The sequence below is a fragment of the Danio rerio genome, chromosome 8, assembly GCF_052040795.2.
Source record: "Danio rerio strain M-AB ecotype USA chromosome 8, GRCz13ab, whole genome shotgun sequence".
NCBI classification, from domain to species: domain Eukaryota; kingdom Metazoa; phylum Chordata; class Actinopteri; order Cypriniformes; family Danionidae; genus Danio; species Danio rerio.
This window is the reverse complement of record NC_141028.1, coordinates 5,667,182-5,692,532: the sequence shown is the minus strand read 5'-3', so window position 1 is coordinate 5,692,532 and position 25,351 is coordinate 5,667,182. Positions and strand designations below refer to the sequence as shown.

Below are 25,351 nucleotides of genomic sequence, written 5' to 3'. Positions count from 1 at the left end.
TGACTGTAAAGGCTGTAAATACTGATGTACATGTGATTTTTCAGGTTTTTAATTTTTCATAAATTTGCAACAATTTTAAAAACTCTTTTCACATTGTCATCATGGGGTATTGTGTGTAGAATGTTGAGGAAATAAATGAATTTAATCAATTTTGGAATAAGACTGTAACATAAAAAAATGTGGAAAAAGTGAAGCGCTATCAATACTTTCCAGATGCGCTGCATATATAATTATTAGATTTTTAAATTTATTTTTCTTTTAGAGTTAAAATGTTAATTATTTACATTGTAAAGAGCCTAATATTAAATGCAACGTTTAATTTTTATATTCCTAAACTATAATTTGTTAATTAAAGCAATAACTATTATTATTTGTTCTTTTATCTGTCGCTGTGGCCAGGATTCTGACTAGAACCAGGAAATCAGAGCACATCACACCTGTCCTCAGGTCTCTACACTGGCTGCCAGTTACATTCAGAATAGAGTTTAAAGTATTATTACTGGTCTATAAATCACTAAATGGCCAAGGACCTCAATACATTACAGATATGCTCACTAAATACAAACCTAACAGATCTTTAGGATCATATAAACTAGAAGTTCCAAGAGTTCAGTCAAAGCAGGGTGAACCAGCTTTCAGCCACTATGCCCCTCGCTGCTGGAATCAGCTTCCAGAAATGATCAGATGTGCTCCGACATTAGGCACATTCACATCAAGACTGAAAACACATCTGTTTAGCTGTGCCTTTACTGAATGAGCACTGTGCTACGTCTGACAGATCGCTCTGATGTGTCTTTCTTTTCTTTTTCATTATCTTATAACATTTTAACACATTTATATTTGTTTTATCTATTTTTTATTCTTATTGTTATAATTTTTATTTTTATTATTTGTTTTCATTTTCTTACACTTGTCTCTTTTATTCTTGTTTATGTAAAGCACTTTGAATTGCCACTGTGTATGAAATGAGCTATATAAATAAACTTGCCTTGCCTTTTTATTGCCTTTACCTTGACAAATACCTCACTAACTCTAGTTTTTAAAAATAAAATTGAGATCAATTGTTTTATATTTGTGTTGTTTGTAACTCTACTGATATTGTATGTGCAATAATGTGGTTTTTGATTGTAGGTTGCCTTTTTTAATCAGATGAAGATTAGCCCCTACAGTTTTTACTGTTGATTAATAAGCGTTGTCCCTGTTAAATGAATTCAATACATTTATTTTTAAAGACTAAAGTTATATAATAACTGTGACTAACTTGTATCTCACCAATCTAGAAAGTACATCTGCAACATTTGCTCCGTTCATCAGCATTAAAGTGTGTGTGTGATGGCATGTGTGTGTTAACTGTGCTTGTGTTGTGTCTTCTAGGCTGGAGGAGATGTGTGCGCTAATGGCGAACCTGGAGAAGGCCAACCAGGTGAGTGCGATGGCCTCCTCTCAGCCTCTGATTGAGACGCCGCGTCTTCAGGATAATCACCTTCGTAATCAAGCTCCGGGTTTAATTAGACGCCCCTGCAGCCCCTCGCTCACGCAGGCCGTGATTAGCCGCGCTCTTACCCATGATGCCGTGCGGCGGCGGCGGAGGACAGGAGATGCTGAGACGAGAGCGATGTGGCGATGTGACGAGGAGGGCTGTTAGTTACCTCATTGCGCTGATTGCTTCCCTTTTTTTTCCACTGTGATTCGCTTTTTCTCCCTTCGCCAGCAGCTCTTAGATAAATGATTCGAAAATGAGTCATTAATTAGCAGGCCGAGTGTGACAGAGCAGGTAAACAGTTTGAGAAGAAAGTGCCTGCGAGTAAACACGCGCCTCAGCAGAACCGAGCTGTTTTTACCTGCCGATGCGTCTCGGCACCTGTAAATCTCCGCTGATTGGGCTTTGGAGGGCGTTCTGGCGCCGTTCGGCATGATTGTTCATTTGATTCGGGAACTCTGGGAATGTTTGGGGCTTGATTTGTATTGATGCCCGAATTGGCTTGTGCTGTATTTTGCAGCAGGGTGATATAAACCTGCTAAACTGTATCTGGAACATCAGACAGCTCTTTAGTTTCAGTCGTATATTACTAGAATACTGCAATAAACCGTTTACATTTACTCCTTTAGCAGACAATTTTATATAAAGCGACTCACAAATGAGAATATACAGTAAAAAAGGCACTTTAAATCACCAGAGGAGCAAGGTTATAATAGTTTTTTCATTAGTTTTAGTTTTTATTTAGTTTTGACTTTTTGTTTTTAAATTTAGTTAGTTTTAATTAGTTTTTAGAGGCAGATTTATTCGTTTTATTACTTTTTATTTAGAAATTGCTTCGTTTTAGTGTTAGTTTTACATTTTTGTTACTCATTTTTTTGCAGGATATTTGTTAGGTGCAAGATTCAAAATCATCAAAATAAATATTATATTATAAAAACTCAACCAAAGATTGTCACGTATAAAAGAATGTTCAGGTGAATCCAAGTGCGAGTTAACAAAAAATAATATTTATTGACAGGCAAACAAAAAGCACGGAATGAACGTAGTGCTAGTGCTAGGAGAGACCGGGCAGGAAACACTCCTCAGATCCCGAAAACACTCCTCAGATCCTGAGCACAGACAGAATAACACACATAAGCACACGTAACGAACTGACAAAGACAGAAAACGTGGCCCATATATAGGCCCGAATATGAGCCTCAGCTGGCGGGCTCATCAAGCCAGCTGAGTGCCGTCATCACACGTGATCAAAACAGATACACCTGGAGAACAAAAACAAAACCACATGATCAAACAGACACTCTGAAAGAGCGCACAAACCTGCAACCGTGACAAAGATAGGCTACTTTTTTGACTCTACAATCTACCCATCCTCAAATTCAAATACAACAGCCCACAAGATAGCAGCCCAAAGTACAATAGAGTTAAATTGTTAATTATTTACATTGTAAAGAGCCTAATATGAAAACTAAAATGTAAAATAATTGTCGTTAACTGAAATAAAAATAAAAACGAGAGTTTTTTCAAAAACTAGAACTAACTGAAACTGTATTGGGTACATACAAAACTAACTAAAACTAACTAGAACAGTGGTTCTCAAACTGTGGTACGTGTACCACTAGTGGTACCCGGACTTACTTCTAGTGGTACGCGGAGGAATCACTAAGTAACTAAAGAAAAAATTAATACAATTTTAATCTTTTGACGCATTAGATAACACGGATGTGGTCAAAATTGGCTGTTCTCTTAAAGACTATGATCAAAGTACTGTGCTTAGAATGTTTACTTTAGTGCAGCGAGTCATCATCAGCTGCTAGAAATCATTCCATATAAGGCAGAACTACAGAAAGAGGTGCGTGGTGCTTGCAGAGCAGATACTAGAGCAGTGGTCCCCAACCCTTAGGCCACAGACTGATACCGGTCTATAGATCAATTAGTACCGAACAATCATTTATTTATAATTTTTTTTTAGTTTGAAAAATGACTGTATTCTCTTGTTACATCTTAGTCACTTAAGCATCAAAATTTAACCCAAAGGCAAGAACAATGAGTAGGAAATGCAGCATGACACGCTTGCGTATTCCAGGCGTACGCAGTTGAAAACATCTCAACTATTCAGAATGCCAATCCGCAAGTCACGTGGTCAAGTTGTCAAATTACATAAATATGGATATGCCTCGTTTTTGAGCTGCGCATTGCTGTAGCTGCTTAATTTGGCCCGCTACTTTATTTCAATACTGGTCATTTTAGTGGTACTTGGAGAGACTTTTTTTTTTTTTTGAGGTGGTACTTGGTGAAAAACGTTTGAGAACTACTTAACTAGAGTTATAGCAAAAACCTCCTTCGTTTTCGTTAGAAATCTGAATTTCCCATCACCAGGCTAGAATTAATAATTCAGAGGCCCCTGGGCACAATGTCTTGTAGGCCCCCTAAAGCCGCACCCCATAGTTGACATAAAAAATAATATTAATATAATATTTGTTAAATAAAATTTAATTATAATGTGTTGCCCACATTTTTTAAATAAATGATATACAGTACATATATTTCTAGTCTACAAAAATGTAACTTATTTTTAAAGCAGTTTAAACACACTTTGAAAAAAAATACTAATACTGAAGCAGTACTAAAATGTATAACTTCTACAAACTTATAATGCACATGATTTGGATAGCACCTCTCCAATCCAGTTCTAGGAATCTTAAATCTTGCACCTAACAAATATCCTCATTTAGAAAAAAAAAACTGAAACTAATACTAAAACTAATAAAAACTAAACTAAAACTAAGACATTTTTAAAATATAGAAACTAATAAAAACTAAGAAATACGTCTCTAAAACTAATTAAAACTAACTGAATTTGAAAACAAAAAGTTAAAAGGAAATAGAAACTAAAACTAATGAAAAATCCAAAACTATTATAACCTTGGAATAGAGTATGTCACATACAGGTGGTTTGTCAAGCCCACTCACCTGAGTGATGCACTTTCAGAATTGCACAGTGTTTTCCAAGAAGTATGTTTGTAAGTTGGTGTCTGGTGCATATGAAGAGGAAGAGAGTAGTTTTCAGTGAATTTATTATAACTAGAAGGATTAGGATTATGGCTTCTGCTGCAGCAATGGTACAGCAGCAAAGTTCCTAATTATTACACCAGAACGAGAATAAAGTTCATAGCCAAATCAACCTAGAAAATAGCAACTTTTCATTTTCCATAAGTATTAGTACACAATGTAACTACAGACAAGTCAAGCTCCTTAAATAGGAAAATTATTGAAAATCTTTTTTTGAATTTTTTGAGCGAGATGCTAATGGTCTAATCCAATTCAATGATTTATGCTAAGCTAAAAGTGCTCCCGCCAGATCCGGAGATCAGCTGAATGGGTTAAAAATGGTTTAATTCAACCGTTTAACTCTAGTATAGCTGTAAAATGATCATATTTTCAGAAAAAAAAAAGTTGTGTTCTTTTAATGGTGGCCAAAAAAAAGATATGCTAAAAATGTTTGTAAGTAATTGTGTTGCAAGCAAAACAAGCATACAAAAAAATGAATCTCTTAAAATAACAGATTGCAATGATACATTTTGACACTATTGACGCTACATTTCTGTTTATAAATGTGTGAATGCCATCGTGTTAGATAGAACATATCAAAGCAAGTGTCATCTGCACTCAAACGCTGCAGGAGCTGCTCTCAGAACCGCGTCCTCATGGGAAGTTCCTGTGTACGATTCGGGAAGTCATAATTATGTTTCTCATTCAAATGATTTAGGTCTTAAAGTAAAAAAAAGGATGTGTTTGGGAAATTCATATCTCTTTTCTGCTTTTGGCTTACAGACAAAGGAAAAACTATTTTTAATAATGCTAACCCTCCAAAGCATCTTTTTTGTGCAGGTTTATTGAAGCTGTAGGCAAACAAATCTAAAAACAAACCTGAAAAAAAATAGGTTTGCATGTGTAATGTGTCATTTTGATCAAATTTATATAGCTGAAGAATTTAACTCTGATTAAATGTTATCTTTATCCTGACTACCTGGATGGACGGATGGATGGATGGATGGATAGATAGATAGATAGATAGATAGACAGACAGACAGACAGACAGACAGACAGACAGACAGACAGACAGACAGACAGACAGACAGACAGACAGACAGACAGACAGACAGACAGACAGAAAGACGGATGGATGGATGGATGGATGGATGGATGGATGGATGGATGGACGGATGGATGGACGGATGGATGAAAAGATGGATGAATAGATAGATGGACAGATGGACAGATAGATAGATAGATAGATAGATAGATAGATAGATAGATAGATAGATAGATAGATAGATAGATAGATAGATAGATAGATAGATAGATAGATAGACGGATGAAAAGATGGATGGATGGATGGATGGATGGATGGATGGATGGATGGATGGATGGATGGATGGATGGATGGACGGACGGACGGACGGACGGACGGACGGACGGGCGGGCGGGCGGGTGGACGGATGAATGGATGGACAGATGGATGAATAGATAGATAGATCGATGGACGGACGGATAGATAGATAGATAGATAGATAGATAGATAGATAGATAGATAGATAGATAGATAGATAGATAGATAGATAGATGGATGGATGGATGGATGGATGGATGGATGGATGGATGGATGGATGGACGGATAGACAGACAGATAGATAGACAGACAGATAGATAGATAGATAGATAGATAGATAGATAGATAGAGAGATAGATAGATAGATAGATAGATAGATAGATAGATAGATAGATAGATAGATAGATAGATAGATAGATAGATAGATAGATAGATAGATAGATAGATAGATAGATGATGGATGGATGGATGGATGGATGGATGGATGGATGGATGGATGGATAGATGGATGGACAGATGGATGAAAAGATGGATGAATAGATAGATGGATAGATGGATGGATGAATGGATGGACGGACGGACGGATAGATAGATGGATGGATGGACAGATGGATGAATGGATGGATGGATGGATGGATGGATGGATGGATGGATGGATGGATGGATGGATGGATGGATGGATGGATGGATGGGCGGGTGGACGGATGAATGGATGGTCAGATGGATGAATAGATAAATAGATCGATGGACGGACGGACGGATGGACAGAGAGAGACAGACAGACAGACAGACAGACAGATAGATAGATAGATAGATAGATAGATAGATAGATAGATAGATAGATAGATAGATAGATAGATAGATAGATGGATGGATGGATGGATGGATGGATGGATGGATGGATGGATGGATGGAAGGATGGAAGGATGGATGGATAGATAGATGGATAAACGGATGGATGGATGATAGATGGATAAACGGATGGATGGATGATAGATGGCTCTTTTCTTGAGAGTTTGCCAGCATTAGCGATGATCCCAACTTGAGTTTGAGGAGTTGAAGTGTGTCTGAAGCTCCTCAGGGGTCTCTAAGTTTCCCGAACTTATGTGTTTGATGGCAGAGAGCGGACGCTGCCCAGAGGGAGGTGGAGAAGCTGAGGGAGCAGCTCTCCGGGACTCAGAGCACTTCTAAAGGGACTGGCCCGTCAGAAGAGCGACCCAAGGAGGTAAGAATCCTCCTCTTTTTTTTTAATATATTTATTTAGATGAAAGCCGGGCAGCTGCAAATTGCCACCTTAACACGAGAGGAAATGATCACTTGCTCCACACCACTGGAACCTCATTAGTGGCTCTTTTGAGGAGATGTGATTATAGGAGAGCAGGCTGCAGATTTTGAAGTTGAAAAAGCGAGTTTCGTGTCACTGATCTGCTTTCATTTGCGGGTCTCAGGAGAGGGAGCGGGACGAGCGGCTAGAGGCGCTGCTGTTCTCTAAAGACAGAGAGATCCTCAGACTGCTGGAGAACGTCCAGAGACTGCAGTTCACCTTACAGGAGGTCCAAGACTCGTCGGCCAATCAGATTGCAGAGCTGGAGCGACAGCTGGCCTATAAGTCTGAAGCTATAGAGGTGAGTGAGATCCTCTGGCCAATCAGTGAGCTGAGGTTTAGGGTTACTTGAGGTCTGCACACTGAGAAACTTGCTTTTCTTACTTAGAGTTTTTGTCTTGTTTCTAGTCCAAATAACTAACAATTCTTAAATCAGGAAGAATTTTCTAGACAGGGAAAACATATTGTATAATTTTTAGAAATAATAAGTAAAAAAAAACAGTCAGTTTTCATTAAAGCAGGCTTAAAAAATCTGCCAGCAGGGTAAATAAAATAATCTTGTTTTCATTTTGAAAGAAGTTCATTTTACTAACTCGACAGGCAGATTATTAAAAGGGAAAACTGACTTTATTATGACTAAATATTTCTTATGAATTAAAGAATTAGATATTTGGACTAATAACAAGTACAATATATATAAGTTGAAGTGTGTGTGTGTATATATATATATATATATATATATATATATATATATATATATATATATATATATACATATATATATATATATATATATACATATATATATATATATATATATATATATATATATATATATATATATATATATATATATATATATATATATATATATATATATATATATACAACAGTTCTGTCTGGTTCTTGAATCTGATTGAGATTTTTTGCCAGAAACAGCACACAAAGGCCTCTTCACCTTTGTGTATTACTACGCCCACATACAAGCAGAGAGACACTACAGTTTGACAAATATTCCTGCTGTCAAGCAACATAATGTACTTTTGAGGCTATTTTACTCGAGAATGTAGTTATTTAGATTGCAACTATTTAGTTTATTTACAAGGATAGTGCCTATTTTAAAATATTTATAATTTCTGAGCGCGTTGGTGTCCATTAGTCAAAGACGGTTAACGTTGTCTATCCACAACATGGCGCCAAGACCCCATAGATAAGAATTTTAAAACTGTTGAGCGCGAATCAGAAGCTGAAAAACGGAAGCGTCACGGTTTTTAAGGTGGACCGGATAGAGCCAATAGGAAGCTGCGAATAAAAAGTTGGATTCAGCCTCGTCCCTCCTTAACGCAAACACAACAGCAGTCTGGTGGCTGGGCTGCTTTTTTCCGGGGTTAATTACTGTGATAACAGTCAAATGTTTGATATGCATTGTGTATAAATGTCATATCCCCTTTAAAAGGGCCTTTGAGATGTAAGCACTCTATTGGTAAGCACGCATTTATGGGAGCACAGTTCAGTTCAGGTCACTCTACAGCTGCATCATTCCTTAATTTCAATAATTCATTCATTCATTCATTTTCTTGTCGGCTTAGTCCCTTTATTAATCCGGGGTCGCAACAGCGGGAATGAACCACCAACTTATCCAGCACATTTTTACGCAGCGGATGCCCTTCCAGCCGCAACCCATCTCTGGGAAACATCCACAAACACTCATTCACACACACTCATACACTACGGACAATTTAGCCTACCCAATTCACCTGGACCGCATGTTTTTGGACTGTGGGGGAAACCGGAGCACCTGGAGGAAACCCACGCGAAGGCAGGGAGAACATGCAAACTCCACACATAAACGCCAACTGAGCCGAGGATCGAACCAGCGACCTTCTTGTTGTGAGGCAACAGCACTACCTACAGCGCCACTGCTTCGCCTTCGGCATGTATGTAGTCGACAGCACTTGGGAGAAACGCATAAAGGCCAATAGGAAGAGCGAAATAGGTTGTCTCTTGTTTTCCATTCCTGTCTCCGGGTAAACACTGGACACCTGGCACCCGTCACAATACCGAGGCAACAGAGAAATACTGTAGACTGTAATAGAAAGTAGGGAGATATCTCTGTAGACGGAGGGCATTTCATGTCATGTTCAGCCTTATAATCTTAAAAAGTGAGCAAAATCAGCAGTTTTGTTATCACTAGACATTACACTAGAGAGAATCACTCAAACACTAGCTCTAAAGTGGCGTTGGTGAATTAGTAACGGCTTCTGCTGTTCTGATGTCAGCTGCAGATGTGAATGAATGGCGGAAGAAAGTAGTTCCTCATACAAAAGGGGTTTTTAGACTTTCTGTGTTTGATTTTTTTTTAATATTAATAACTTAATATTAAAATAAAAATCGCTTATTTAAAATTCAATACATCAAAATGTTAACGTTTTTTACTGTATTTTTAATTAGATGGATGCATCTTTTAACCTTGCAGCTTTTCTCATGTCACAAGACCTTCAATGACTTATAAAATCTTGATTTGTGTCTTCACAGACCCTGGAGACCAAACTCCAGTCACAGATCGATTATGAAGAGATCAAAACTGAACTCAGGTGAGCTTTTACACACACACACATATACACACACACACACACACACACACTGTAAAGATGATGATGATGATGCTAATGTATGCTTGTGCCTCCTCCAGCATCTTGAAAGCCATGAAACTGGCATCAGCCAATGGAAGTTCGTCCCAGGTGAGTGAAAGCCGTGTGTTCCTGCAGAGAGGCTGATTCACAGCTCTGTCTTATATTGATGTACATTTACAAATAAACTTCAGCAGTGAAAACAGCTGCCTGCGTCTGTCAATGTAGAAACAGCACAGCGCTCAGTGTGAACGGCTCACTGACACGTCTATAGCGGAGATCTGCATTGATCACCACAGTTTAACTGGGTTTAAAAGTGTGTGTGTGTGTGTGTGTGTGCATGTGTGTGTGCATGCGTGTGTGTGTGTGGAAAGCCGTTTTGACATAATATTTAATCCATAACCCGTACTAGTTTCTATTTTCATGTCACTAGTGCTTATTTTTTTAGATACTAATATATTATCAATTAAGTACTAGTACTTATTCATTAGATACTAGTGCCTATTTTGTAGACACTGGTGCTTTTTAAAAATAGACTGGTGCTTACTTATTAGACGCTAGTTCTTTTTCTTAGATACTGGTACTCATTCATTAGATACCAGTACCTATAACCATTGTGTGGTGTTCGTATTTTGGTTACTCAGCCAGTGTTCCTGGGTCTGGTGGACCCGCTAGAGTTTTGGCTTTCCAAATTAACACTATCAAACTATTTTATTGTCTAATTACTCAACAAAAGTTTACTTAATCCCAGTTACAAGTTATATGCACAGCAATGCACTGGTCAGTTTGGTTAATTTTTCCCCTTTACCTTTAATAGATCATATTGATGAATTAATGTGCTTCTCGTTTTTTTTTTTTTTTTTTTTCTATTAAAGTTATGAAAATAATAATAAAACCCACAGATTTGTTTTTTCGTATTGTTCCCTCCATGGTTATAGACATCATCACTAGAAGCTCCTCTCTCTTGCACAATCAATTGCACGGCTCTCGCGGCAGATAATCTTTTGGCCATCTTGATCAGTTGTGATAAGGAACCACACTGGCAAAGTCTTATTTATAGTACTATGCCCCTAAATCGGAGATGGGACAGGGTATGACAAAATAAAGCTTAGTTCCCACAAGAGAGAGGGTAAAATGTGTGGGAATGTAAGAGCAGACTGTGTTGAATGTTGAATTTTCAACAATGTTGCAACTTTGTGCGGGAGCGGGAGGGGAGGAAAACAGCAGCACCAGAAAGGAGGAAGACAGAGTGTAGGAACACTGGACCTATACACTTTTAGGGTGCTTTCACACCTACACTTTTGTTTCGGAACGTGTCTCGTTTGCCCAGTTAGCGCGGTTCGTTTGGCATATGTGAACAGGGCAATCGCGCTCTGGTCCGCGCCAAAGTAATCGCTCCGAGATCGCTTGAATGAGGTGGTCTCGGCTCGATTGAAATGAACCCTGAAGCGGTTCGATTGCAGTGAGAAAGCGATCCGATCCGAGCGCGGTTATATCACAGTATTTTATGGATATGTAATAGGCTTACGGCTATATGAAGAGAGAATTATGAGTAGGGCGGGAAGTTACGCGAGTCTCCGGATGACTGCAAACGAGTGATGATCTCCCGGTAATCTCGCGTCTCCCTCCCGGTCCTCAAATAGGAATTATTGCGCACCCTTCTCACTCCCTCCCCCCCATGTCTCTACTCAGAGACGTCGCACGCGTGCACCCTGTCAATCACCACCAAACCACCACCTCTCCTGACAGCTGAGCGGGACTCTGCAAAATAAACCCTGACACTCTGACCAATACAAGGAGAGTTTACTCACACGTGACTTGTTTTAGCTCTTTTGGTCCGATCAGAAACTTTGCAGTGTGAAAGCGAACCGCTCCAAGAGCAAAGAGCAACAATGTAACAATTATTATCTTCGGAACAACTGAATCTATTCACAGGTGTGAAAGCACCCTTAATTAGACCTGGGTCCAGCGGACCCGAACACCTTGTATGTAATGTAAATGAGGATTTTGGTTCCTCACAGAAAATAAGTTAAAGCCAATGAATTTCAGGTTGAAAAAAATAATTCATTGTTTAATTTTTCTTTTGAAAAAACTGAAAACGGGTCTCACAGACCCGAACACCATACAAGGGTTAAATAGATAATAGTACTTACAGTATGTTTTAGATGCTAGTTCTTATTTATTAGTTACTAGTACCTATTTTAATAGTGTCTAGTAACTATTCTGTTGCTACTAGTAACAAATGTACATTTTTTCCATTGGTTTCTATGGGATCTGTCATTGAGATATCTGTTCAGTTTTGACTAGTACATATTCCATCTGGCACTAGTACATATTTTTTTTGTACTAGTAGTTAATCATTAGGTGCTAATGCTTTTTAATTAGATAGACATAATATTTGTGTCATGGTAATTGTTTTCTCATTTAAGTGGAGCTAAATAAATAGTTAAAATGTTTGAATGTGTGTGTGTGTGTGTGCACAGGAATCAGCCAAAACTGCTGAGGCTCTGCTGCTGGACAAAGAAGCCTTTCTGCCATCTCACAAGTTTCTTGTGGATAAAGTCAAAGTGTTGCACAACAGCGGTAAGGACGTGTCTGTTTACATGCACAACTGTGTCATGACATACAGTATATATATAACTTATTTCTAATAACTGATTTCTTTTCTCTTTGCCATGATGACAGTACATAATAATTGACTAGATATTTTTCAAGACACTTCTAAACAGCTTAAAGTGACATTTAAAGGCTTAACTAGGTTAACTAGGCAGGTTAAGGTAATTAGGCAAGTTATTGTATAACGATGGTTTGTTCTGTAGACTATAAAAAAATATGTCTTAAAGGGGCTGATAATATTGACCTTAAAATGGTGTTTTAAAAAATTAATAACTCCTTTTATTCTAGCCGAAATAAAACAAATAAGACTTTCTCCAGAAGAAAAAAATTATCAGACATACTGTGAAAATTTTCTTGATCTGGTAAATATAATTTGGGAAATTTAAAAAAAAACTAAATTCAAAGGGGGGCTAATAATTCTGACTTCAACTGTATATATATATTTAGTTGCCAATGGAACATTTTTATTTAGTTTAACTTGATGCACTAAAGTAAGTGAAACTGAGCAAAATCAGACAATAAAAAAATTTTAAAAAATAAATAAATAAATAAATTAACTTTATAATAATTTTTTTGTAATTATTCTTTGAATTAATCACTAATTTTGTCAAGTAATTATAGATAATTATTTAATCAAGTTTTATTTAAGACTTAAATAATGACTAATCACAAGCTGCTAATCTAGCAAGTGCCTATTTTAAAACTCATGGTTGGTAAAATAGTGAAAAATTTGTAAAAATGTTTTTTGCACATTTTATACACAGTGGCAATTCATAGTGCTTTACATAAACAGGAATAAAAGAGACAAGTGTAAACAAAATAAAAAACAAATAATATAAAAACATGAAAACAATGTAAAGACAGTTTTTCCATATTCCAAGCCACCGGTGTATCATATTTTCTCCTTTTACTCTGGAACTTCCCCACTCTGGTGATCTGGTAATCTTTAATCAAAATCATTCTTTTCCTCTCTGGTACAGCATTCCTTCCCTGATAATGACATGTGATAAAATATGTTTAGCCATGCCTCTCCATCCTTTAGTTTGATGCAAGTTTATGATAAGAGGAGGAGCACAACAATTAAACCCCGCTCCCTAATCAATATTTATTTTCATTTGGAAGTACATCATCATTTTGGATTAAGAGTCTGGTTCACGCAGATTTTAAAGAGATAGTTCACCCAAACAAGACATTTTAATGAGTATTTACTCACCATCAAGTGGTTCCAGGAGTTTCTTTAGTCTGCTGAACACAAAAGAAGATATTCTGAAGCATGTTGGAAACCTGTAACCATTGACTTCTTTAGTAGGAAAAACAAATATGGAAGTCAATGGTTTCAATGGTCAATACAGGTTTCCAGCTGTCTTTAAAAATATCAAGTGTGTTCAACGCATGATCCCAAGATGGTGGGATTTGACATTTGTGTAATTAAAATATATTTATACAATCAGTAAATGAGTGCAAAAGACAACCAAAGTAATACCAAAAATATGTGCTTTTATTTACAATTCCCAAAAGTGAACAAAAAGAATGAATTAATCAAAAACAAAAGAAAAAGTAAGGCAAAAATATACTATTCACAATATATATACAACACTGAGACAAATAAAGACGGGAAACAAAACAAGAGAGCTGGCAGACGGGACGCGGGCAGCGCTAAAGAAATGAAAAGAAAAAAACCCAAACTAAATCTAACTTCCCAGAAGCATCTTGCTAACTAACTACGTTTAAACAGTATAATTAACATGCGAAGAGTCTTCCGAGTTTTGACTGTCTATCTATCCAAACAGTACAAGGGGTGGCGCTCGCCCCTAAACTTATGTACTAAACAGCAGTGTTGCAAAATGTATGTCACGTGACCTTCTTACCTGTCCACTTCGTCCAAGCCTCGTAAACAACGTAAACTGAGAAATGGAATGATATAAGAATAAAGGACGGATAACGTGCACACAGAAATGAGCAACAACAAAATACACAGTTAGACAGGGTTATTTCTAAACGCAACGCAATAACACAAACAAGCGGAATAAAGCAGAGAATCAGAAATCAAGAGAGGGCTAGCGAGTGGTCTGGCACGCGCTTTTATGACGGGTGGTCTTTGCTTATTGGATGAGTGACGTAAGAGTGACGTAACCGGGGATGAAATGACTGACAGCTGAATGGACCAATGAATGGAATAATGAAAGCAGATAGGGGGAACAGAGAGAGAGAGAGAGAGAAACACAGAGCAACAGAGCACAAATAACACAAATACATAACAGGAACAAGTTTAAAACAATTGATGGGAGAATAAATGATGACAGTATTCATTTTTCAGTGAAATACCTCTTTAACATTTGATACATTTTGGGGAATTGGGGAAAATATACAGAGGGGCTAATAATTCTGACCTCACCTGTAGTTAATATGTACATTTCTTTCTCTCTCTTTATTTTAGATGATGGTCATTCTGAGAAGAGTAACGACGTGAGTCGCCCGGCTGGCTCTTATTCTTCTCCTCCAGGAACACTGCCTATAGATGGACGCACTTCCTCTAGCCCAGCCCCGCCCACCTCAGACACGTCCACCCACACTTTGCCCCGCCCCTTCTCAGTATCACCCTTCTCTGGTGAGAAACTTCAAGATCAGCTTTTGCAGAAGCAGCTTCTGTCTCCACTCTTCAAGAAAGACGGCTCCTCCATCATGGCCTTCCCTACCGCCCTCTACGCCGCCAAAGCCGCCCTCCTATCAGCCAATCACAGCGCCTCCATCCCCATCACTATGGAAACAGGCATGCCGAGTGACCAATCAGAGAGCGGGAGTTCAGGGGGTGGAGATGATGACCAGTTGGACACGGCAGAGATCGCTTTCCAGGTGAAAGAGCAGCTGCTGAAACACAACATCGGCCAGCGGGTGTTCGGACACTACGTGCTGGGCCTCTCGCAGGGCTCGGTCAGCGAGATACTGGCCCGTCCCAAACCCTGGAGGAAGCTGACGGTCAAGGGCAAAGAGCCGTTCATCAAGATGAAGCAGTTCCTGTCGGACGAGCAGAACATCCTGGCTCTGCGCACTATTCAGGTCCGCCAGAGAGGTGAGTGATGAACAAACCCTCGGAAAACAATGCAGGCATCATGACAACTGGAGAAATGTCTCAACGTTTGGTTTGTGGAAGTGTCACGTCACTGACCAACACACAAAACCGAAAAAAACGTTTACAATAACATTATGATTATGCTGGTGTTTTCGTTCATTTTCCTTCGGCTTAATCTCTTTGGTTATCAGGGGCCGCCACAGCAGAATAAACAGCCAACTTATCCAGCATATTTTTTACACAACGGATGCCCTTCCAGCTGCAACCCAGTACTGGGAAACATCCATACACACTCATTCACACACAAACACTATGGTCAATTTAGTTTACGCAATAGCTCACATGTTTGGACTGTGGGGGAAACCGGAGCACTCGGAGGAAACTCACACCAACACAAGCAGAAACATGCAAACTCCACACAGAAATGCCAACTGGCCCAGCCGGGACTCGAACCAGCAATTTATATAATTTAATACAATAACAATTTAATAGTATAATTCGTATTTGATGCAGTGTTTGTATATATATATATATGAGCAATACCACACTCGTAGCAGTGCGATATGGCTGTATATCAGCACTGGTGGGAGGCGGTTTTCTCTGTTGCAATTGGGATTTCACAATAATTAACCCTGAAAAAAGCAACAGAATCACTACCAGACTGCTGTTGTGTTTGTGATAAGGAAAAAAGGAAGTCAGAATTATTAGCCCCGCTTTGATTTTTTTTTTCATTTTAAAATATTTCCAAAATTATGTTTGACAGCAAGGGAATTTTCAAAATATGTCTGATAATATTTTTTTCTTCTGGTGAAAGTCTTATTTGTTTTATTTTAGCTAGAATAAAAGCAGTTTTTGTTTTTTTTAAACACCATTTTAAGGACAAAATTAATAGCCCCTTTAATCTAATTTGTTACCGAAAGTCTACAGAACAAACAACTGTTATACAGTAATTTGCCTAATTACCCTAACCTGCCTAGTTAACCTGATTAACCTAGTTAAGCCTTTAAATGTCACTTTAAGCTGTATAGAAGTGTCTTGAAAAATATCTAGTCAAATATCATGTACTGTTATCATGACAAAGATAAAATAAATCAGTTATTAGAAATGAGTTATTAAAACTATTATGATTAGAAATGTGCTGAAAAAAATCTTCTCTCCGTTAAACAGAAATTAAGGAAACTTTAAACAGGAGGGCTAATAATTCAGGGGTGCTAATAATTCCGACTTCAACTGTATATATATATATATATATATATATATATATATATATATATATATATATATATATATATATATATATATATATATATATATATATACACACACACACACACACACACACACACACACAGGCAAATACAAACTTTTGTTTTGGATGCGATTAATCATAACTAAACAATTTGAGTGATGTTTTTCAGAGCAAGGACATTTTACTTTTTGTTTTGTTTTTTTCAGAGAAAGTCTTGTCTGTTTTAGTTTACCGGGAGTAAATATATGTTTTGAAATTGAAAAAAATTACTTTAAGGTTAATATTATAAAATATCCTTGCCTAGTTAAGCCTTTAAATGTCACTTTAAGCTGAATAATAGTATCTTGTAAAATAACTAGTAAAGTATGTGCTTTCATCATGGCAAAACCAAAAACAAAACCAATTAGTTATTAGAAATTAATTATTAAAACTATATTTAAAAATTTTGCTAATATTTCTAGGTGTGTTGCATATGAGTGCTGTTTTTTATCATTTAAAAAAAAATAGCTGTGTTAATAAAGGCTTTTAAAAACTTTTTTTCCACTTCTTTTTATCAATTAAGTTAACGTAACTGTTTTTACAAATTTAAGTGACTTGAAAACCCAAAAAATTAAGTTGTCAGAAAAAAAGTATGATTTTATTTTTATTATAAATTAATGGTTTGAACAGTTTTTGGCTTAGTCCCTTTTTTATCTTTGCCATGATGACAAAAAATAATATTTGACTAGATATTGTTCAAGATACTAGTATTCAGCTTAAAGTAACATTTAAAGGCTTAACTAGGTTAACTAGGCAGGTTAGGGTAATTAGGCAAGTCATTGTATAACGATGGTTTGTTCTGTAGACAATCGACAATGCACAAGGGGCTAATAATATTGACCTTAAAATGGCCATTAAAAAATTAAAAACTGCTTTTATTCTAGCTGAAATAAAACAAATAAGACTTTCTCCAGAAGAAAAAATATTATAGGAAATACTGTGAAAAAGTCCTTGCTCTGTTAAACATCATTTGGGAAATGTTTGTGAAAGAAATTCACAGGAGGGTAAATAATATTGACTTCAACTGTATGTAGTTTAAGCAAGCAATAAAATCGTCACACATCCAGCCTAAAAGTAAGTCTTGACCATTTTTCTAGAGAGAATCACACCCTCTGATTGACTTCCGCATTACTGAAGTTAAACAGCGAGTGAACCACGTTTCATGAGCAGTCCCACCAGGCCGTCTGTCAGCTTGACGACGCCTGAACCACTTCAGTCCGGTTTCCTGTACAAACGTTTGCATCCCCGTATTTGTGGCTGAACTTCCGCTGCATTTGTTGTGATGTTTTGAAAGTAAAGGCTTCACGTGTTTCACACCCTCACTCGCTGCCAGCTCCTCAAAGCGGCCATTGATCTAGCAATCAAACGAAGGCTTTGGAGGCTGTTCTGTGATCAAGCGGCCCGTTCTCCTCTCTCTCCGACAGGGAGCATCACTCCTCGCATCCGAACTCCGGAAACTGGGTCAGATGATGCCATCAAGAGCATCCTGGAGCAGGCCAAGAAGGAGATCCAGTCACAGAGAGGTACAAAGACTGCACAAACCACAGGCCGCTTATGAAGCAAAATAACACACACACACTCTCTCACACACACAATAATAAATGCACATTCAGAGTTGTTTTGGAATTTGCTTATGGTGCTAAATTATTATTACACTCTGGAAAAAAATGAAATATATTTAAACTGATTGACTTGAGAAGCAAAATTGTGTAAGTTGACAAAATATCCAGACAGAAATGTAATTAAATTAAAACATTATTTATTTAATTATTTATTTATTTGTTTATTTATTTATTTATTTGTTTATTTGTTTATTTTTATTCATTTATTTATTTTAATTTATTTATTTTTATGTATTTTAATTAATTTCTTTTCTTTTTTTTGTTTAGTTTTATTTTATTTTTTATTTTATTTACTTATTTATTTATTTTTATTCATTTATTTATAATTTTTATTTATTATTTTTATCTATTAATTTATTTTTATTTTTAATTTTTTTTATTTCCTTTAATTTTTTGTTTTATTTGTTTTTTGTTTATTTATTTATTTGTATTTATTTGTATTTATTTATTTATTTTATTTATTTTTATTTATTTTTATTTATTATATTTTATTTCATTTATTTTTTTGTTTTATTTTACTTTTTGTTTTATTTATTTTTATTTATTTTTATTTGTTTATTTATTTAATTTATTTAATTTTATTTAATTTATTTAATTTTTATTTTTATTTATTTTTTTATTAAATTTTTTGTTTTAATTTATTATTTTGGTAACACTTTACAATAAGGGTGCATTAGTTAACGTTAGTTAACATGAACTAACAATAAATAACACATTTATTATGTTTGTTAATGCTAAATAAACATTTATTATATATGACATACATGATCTAACGGTAAACAAGGCCTTTTTAGTTAAGCATGAGGTAAGGTTGGAATAGTGTACACTTTACAATAAGGTTCTCAATTTTATCAACGATTGCTTTGTTAATGAAAAATCATGTTAGTAAATAGTTAACAAACATAAATACCAGTTGAAGCTGAGGTTTTGATGTAATGCACTCCAATAGAGTCCTCCTTTGTCCCCGATGTTGATCAGAAACTATGAACTTATCATAAGCTCTGCATTAGTATATGAGTAGCTAACATGAACAAAGTTTGTTTATTTCTGAACCTGATTTTTTTGTTCATGCCAACTAACGCATAAACTAACATTAAGTTTACGTATACAAGGATTCAGTATTGCTTTATAAATGTGTTGTTCATTATTCGATCAAGTCATCGAATCCATTAACCAATGCGTTAGCGTACGAGTAAGTAAACATTAACTAATTAAGCTGTTTATGTAAAGAGAGGCATTAGAAAATGTGTAAATCAACATTAACAAAAGTCCTTGTTTACTGTTAGATCATGTTTACTAAAGCATTAGCTAACACATAAGTAAATGTTTAGTTGGCATTAACAAACATTAAGCACTGCTTAATAGATGTGTTGTTCATTGTTAAATCATGTTAACTAATGCGTTAACTTACATAAACTAATGCACCCTTATTGTAAAGTGTTCACATTTTATTTTGTTTTATTTTTATTTCATTGGTAAAAAATACAAATAAATTTTTTTATTTAGTTTTTTTACATTTTTTTTTAGTTTGTATTATTTTGTAATTATTTTTATTTTGTTTATTTTTTATTTTATTTTATTTTGTTTTACTTTTATATATGATATTATTTTAAAACAAAAATGAAAAACAAAAGCATGAAATAAAGAAATGTATGCTTAAAAGTATACATTTAACCCAATTTATACACTGTAAAAAGTTTGACCTTAAATTGACAGTAAAATAGTGGCTAATAATTGCTTTACTTTCACGGTAAAATACTGTATGTAAATTCACAGCAAATAACTGTGAGATAGTTCACAATAATTTACTGTGATTTTGTTAGATGAAACTACTGTGAAATTACAACCATACAGTGTAACTTCACAGAAAGTCCATTACTGTGATTTCACAGTATTCTCTTGTAGAATAACTATATTTTACTGTGAAGCAGGCTTTCCTCGGCTAGTCATTTTGACATTTACCCTGACTTTGAAATAATTTTGGGTGTTTAACAGTGTTTGGTTTTATGAATCAATTACTTTTGTTCCAGTTTATTACCTTTTTGGCTAAGCACAAAGTTATGTTTATTAAAAATTATTTATTATTTCCATATATATATATATATATATATATATATATATATATATATATATATATATATATATATATATATATATATATATATAATAAATTAATAAAGGTGCAGTGCACCCAAAAATGAAGATTTACTATGACATTTATGTTGTTTCAAAACAGGATGATAAATAAAACAACAGTTATTTTTGAAGATTTTGTTTTGCCGAATTGTTTTTGGGTCTGCAATAACACTCTGTTATTTAAAAAAAAAAAAAAGTGTCAATACTACCATAAAAGTTCATTTGAAGAATACCTGTGTTAAATAAAACAAATAAAAGTTTAAATTAACATGTAAAAAATATAGCCCTTTTACAGTAATTTGCTGTAATCATGCTACCTGCATTAATTTCACAATAAAGTTATGAATGCAACACATTACTGTAAATTTTACAGTTAAATCCTGTAAAGTGATACTGATGTAATTTACTGTGAAAAAAATACAGTAATATACAGTAATATATTGTGAAAATCTAGAACATCTATTACATGAATACATATACACATCTTTTACTTCTCATGCTTAATTTAGTCATGAAAAATTAATCATTAATAAAGTATGAAAACACAATTATTAAACACATTATAAACGTGCTTATAAGTCAAGAATACAGCATTTGTACCTGCAGTTATAAAATGCTTACTAACGTTTATTAATGCAGAGTTAATGCTTAACAGATAATGAATCCACTATATGCTAAATAAATGATTCATAGTGTGTAGTTATTATAAAGTGTTACCAATATAGCTTAAAGAGGCTAATAATTTTGACCTTAAAATGGTTTTAAAAAGATAAAAACTGCTTTTATTCTATCTGAAATAAAACAAATAAGACTTTCTCCAGGGGAAAAAATATTATAGGAAATACTGTGAAAAAATTCTTGCGTCATTAAACATAATTTGGGAAATAAAAGAAGGAAATAGAATCACAGGAGGGCGAATAACTTTGACTTCAACTGTATAATACGTGTTCACTATAGTGTATTGAGTGTTTGTTATTGTGTGTGTTCAACAGGTGACTGTAAGTCATCTCTAGGCTGTCCATCTGGCCGTAGCAGCACCGGTGCAGGCAGCAGTTCAGACGAGGCCATCAAAAGCATCCTAGAGCAGGCCCGTCGGGAGATGCAGGCGCAGCAGCAGGCCCTGCTGGAGATGGAGGTGTGTGGACGCTCCTCCGCCAGCGAGCGCCTCTCCATTCACGATCCACCCAAGAGTCAAGCGTCCTCCACACCACCCTTCATCAAACAAGAAGAGGGCATATCCGTCCCTCAGAGTCTGTCCAATCCTACCGGCAGCCCGCAGACGCCACTGAGTGTCCTGTCGCCCGCCGCATTCGTCCAGAACATCATCCGAAAGGTCAAGTCGGAGATCGGGGAGGCCGGGACGTATTTTGACCAGCATTGGTCTGTGGAGCGCAGCGCCGCCGTCATGGGACCGTTCACCTCAGTTTCTCCATCTCTTTCCTCTTCATCCTCCACATCCATGCCTCGTCCCTGGCCGCGGATAGAGAATGGAGACTGTCCCGCAAACGGAGAAGACACATCCGCACCCGAAGATGAGCCCATGCTAAGCCGACAGGTAAGGGTCAAAATTGTAACATAAGAGAAGCAATGCAGACCGCGTAAATCATGGGTGACAAACTCAATTCCTGGAGCGCCGCAGCCCTGCACAGTTTAGTTCCAACCCTGCTTCAACACACTTACCTGTAGGTTTCAAACAAGCCTGAAGGACTCAATTAGTTTGATCAGGTGTGTTTAATTAGGGTTGGAACTAAACTGTGCAGGCCTGCGGCCCTCCAGGAACTGAGTTTGACATCCCTGGCGTAAATGATGAGGAGAAATTATTTATTAACAAATAAGATAACTCACAAAGGATATTTAAAGCAAGTCAGTGGTGAATAGCGTATGTATGGTAGTGAACTGAGCACATGATCCCAACCAATGCAAAATAATTAAAACGGCAGGAAGCTCCGGCTAATCGAGCTCACCTCTCACGTATAGACGACAAATAATGGGTGTCAGGTGAGATAACCAACCAAATCACAAAATCAGTTTAAGTTAGCTTAATAGTAAATTTAGTATTAGCAAATTTAAGTAGACTTAACAGAAAGCAATCAAGTTGTCCCCAAAAAAACCCTCACGAGTTGTGTTGTTTCAGCTCCTTTTGAATAAGAATATTCAACAAATAGCAAATGTAATTTTTTAAGAGAGTACACTGAAGGAAATGCTGGGTTCCTCACAATTCTTTCATGTTGTCTCAACTCAAATTGATTAAGTTAACTGAATTGTGTTTAGGAATTTAAGTAGATTAAACATAAAGCAATTAAGTTAATTAAGAATTGTGTTAATTCAGCTCATTAAAAAGCAGGTAATTAGTAGTTTATTAAGCTAAAAGTATAGTTAATGGTTTGTTAATAACACAAATTGTGCACTAAAAGTGAATTTTTCTACTTCCTGCTATTAAATAGCAGATAATTAGTAGTTTATCGAGCTTAAAATTGTATGGTTTGTTATTACCCGGAATTGTACATTAAAATAATAAACAAGTTTGAACAAGCTTTATTAAAGGGTCACGAAACACCAAAACACATTTTTTGAGCTGTTGTCACTAAAAAGTGTAAATTGGTTGTTTTTGCGTTATTTCAAGCAAATTCGTTCTTCTGGTTTGAAATTAATTTTTGAAGCTGCGTCACGGCCATGAGATAATAGCGTGTATTCCAGCATGTAGACTTGGCGTCTGTGCCAGAGTGTGTCTTATTACGTCTTACAGTGTGATGCATTAATGCATGAGTAAGGCTTGGTTCAAACCAATCAGCGCGCTCTATTGTGCAACTTCATTAATATTCATTGATGTGACAGTGTTTAGACGACAGAGACGCCACGTTGTATTGGCAACACAAGCGTGAAGTGTTGCTTTTATAGTTTGCTGCAGTTAAGTTTTGTTTTCATTTTCTCTCTGTGAGAGCTCAGAGTCACGTGTGGATGAACAGTGTACGCGACGCTCGACAACAATAACTTATGTGTCTAAGGAGGATTATTGTTTACCTGAGAGCTGTTCTCATCTGCAAACGCTGAGATCCGCATTCGCTTGTAGTCTTCTCTTAATAAAGACGCGGCTCTACACTGTAGTTGCTGGTGATTGTCCTGTCTCTACAGATTTGGTAAGTGAGCGACCAGTGCTCTTTGTTTATTCAGTTTGTTCGTATCGAACTAAGTTAACTATTACACCGAGTGCAAACGTGTTAGCACCACAACTAAACTTTAACCTCGTGTAGGATTTTCACCGCATTTTGAGTTCAGAATAACACACGCGGCTTTCTGACGCTACCTGCCGTGTGCATCTAAGTTTCTGGGAAATGCGGAGGGTTTTTTCTCTCATTCGCCGTGCGGTATCAAACATTGCATGAAAAATACACGCTTAGAGCAGTTCCTCGAATCAAATATCTCGTTTGTCGCGGAGGGCATGACTGAATTCCCTGAATGAAAGAGCCAAACTGCAGTTAAAGTCCACCATTTAATAATTTGGCAAATAATTCGACTACTGATGTCTATGTAAACACAGTCACTTTGTCCCCTGTGTGTGTGTGTGTGTATTTTGACACTGAAACTCGAGCGTGCCCAAATACACTCCCACACCATCCCACTTTAGTTCCTCCAACACTCCCCCCTAAACAGAGCTGGACACGCCCACTTTTCTGACTTTTTCCAAAGTAGAGGTGTGAAAACACCCTGCTGAAACGAGGGGGTTTCATGGCCCTTTAATAAGCAGATATTTAGTTGTTTATTGAGCTAAAAGTCTTAGTTAATAGTTTGTTAATAACACATCCCTAATCCTAATACCTAAACCTGCAACTATGCTTTAAACGGGGTTCCACGCAATCATTTTGTGTTGCGACAACATCAGGAATTAAGTTAACTTGTTAGTTTTTACAGATTTAATTAAACATAAAACAATAGGGATGTAACGGTTTCAGAATTTCATGGTACGATAATACCTCGGTATGAATGGCACAGTACGGTATTTATTGAATCATTTACAGGAAAAACAAAACTAATGAAAAGACTCGAAAAAAGTGCCAAAAGTGTTTATTTATTTTAGCACTGAACATATCAATGACATACAAATCAGCCATCTATCTGTAAGTTTCGAAACAGGAACTTCAATTTTTCAATTTTAATAACAAAAAACTATTAAACCATATAAAAAAAAAAAAGTTTCAATTTAGTATTGTTGAAAACTCATCACATTCAACATTTAATCACTCACTCACTCAGATAGAGATGGGTTTAAAGGAAAATTATCATATAACTATAATCTGGTAAAAGCTGGGATCTCTGGGCATGTCCCCTGCAACAGAAAAAAACCCTCTCATTTGGGACTGAGGTTTCTGGGACAGAGAGATATGATTTAGCCAAGGTTGACAGCAGTGGGTAACGTTGTGCATTGTCTTTCCACCACTTGAGAGGACAAGCCATGAGTGAGATAGAGGTCTCCTTGCGGTACAAGTCAATGGCTGTATTCTGCAGTCCCCATGACTGTTTTTAGTCGTATTCCCCGACTTGTATTTCACCACAGTCTGGCAGTGCCTGCATACTGTTTTTTTCTTTGTCTGTCACCTTTTCTCCTTTTTCGTATCTTTTTAAAAAGAAACCGAAATGCTTCCACACATCCGATTTAAAACCCGCTTTAGGTTTGATCATTTCCAGCTCTTTTTCTTCCCCGCTACTAGCAACACACTCTTTCCGCATTACTGGAAAAGAGTGAATGGAATTTCCGCATTACTGGATCTGTAGTGACAACAGACCGCAAAGGATG

At 36.3% G+C, this 25,351-nt stretch overlaps 1 protein-coding gene across 3 annotated transcripts in view; it reads left to right on the top strand.

Moving 5' to 3' along the window:
- cux2b (cut-like homeobox 2b) overlaps positions 1-25,351 on the top strand; it is a 338,324-nt gene that overhangs the window by 293,348 nt on the left and 19,625 nt on the right. For all 3 annotated transcript variants that reach the window (XM_087264087.2, XM_087264089.1, XM_087264088.1), the window contains 9 exons: positions 1,375-1,423; positions 6,994-7,098; positions 7,322-7,498; positions 9,733-9,791; positions 9,890-9,938; positions 12,311-12,410; positions 14,881-15,513; positions 18,226-18,324; positions 21,552-22,114. In XM_087264087.2, the coding sequence (XP_087120213.1) occupies positions 1,375-1,423; positions 6,994-7,098; positions 7,322-7,498; positions 9,733-9,791; positions 9,890-9,938; positions 12,311-12,410; positions 14,881-15,513; positions 18,226-18,324; positions 21,552-22,114 (1,834 nt within the window). The remainder of the gene's footprint in view (positions 1-1,374; positions 1,424-6,993; positions 7,099-7,321; positions 7,499-9,732; positions 9,792-9,889; positions 9,939-12,310; positions 12,411-14,880; positions 15,514-18,225; positions 18,325-21,551; positions 22,115-25,351) is intronic.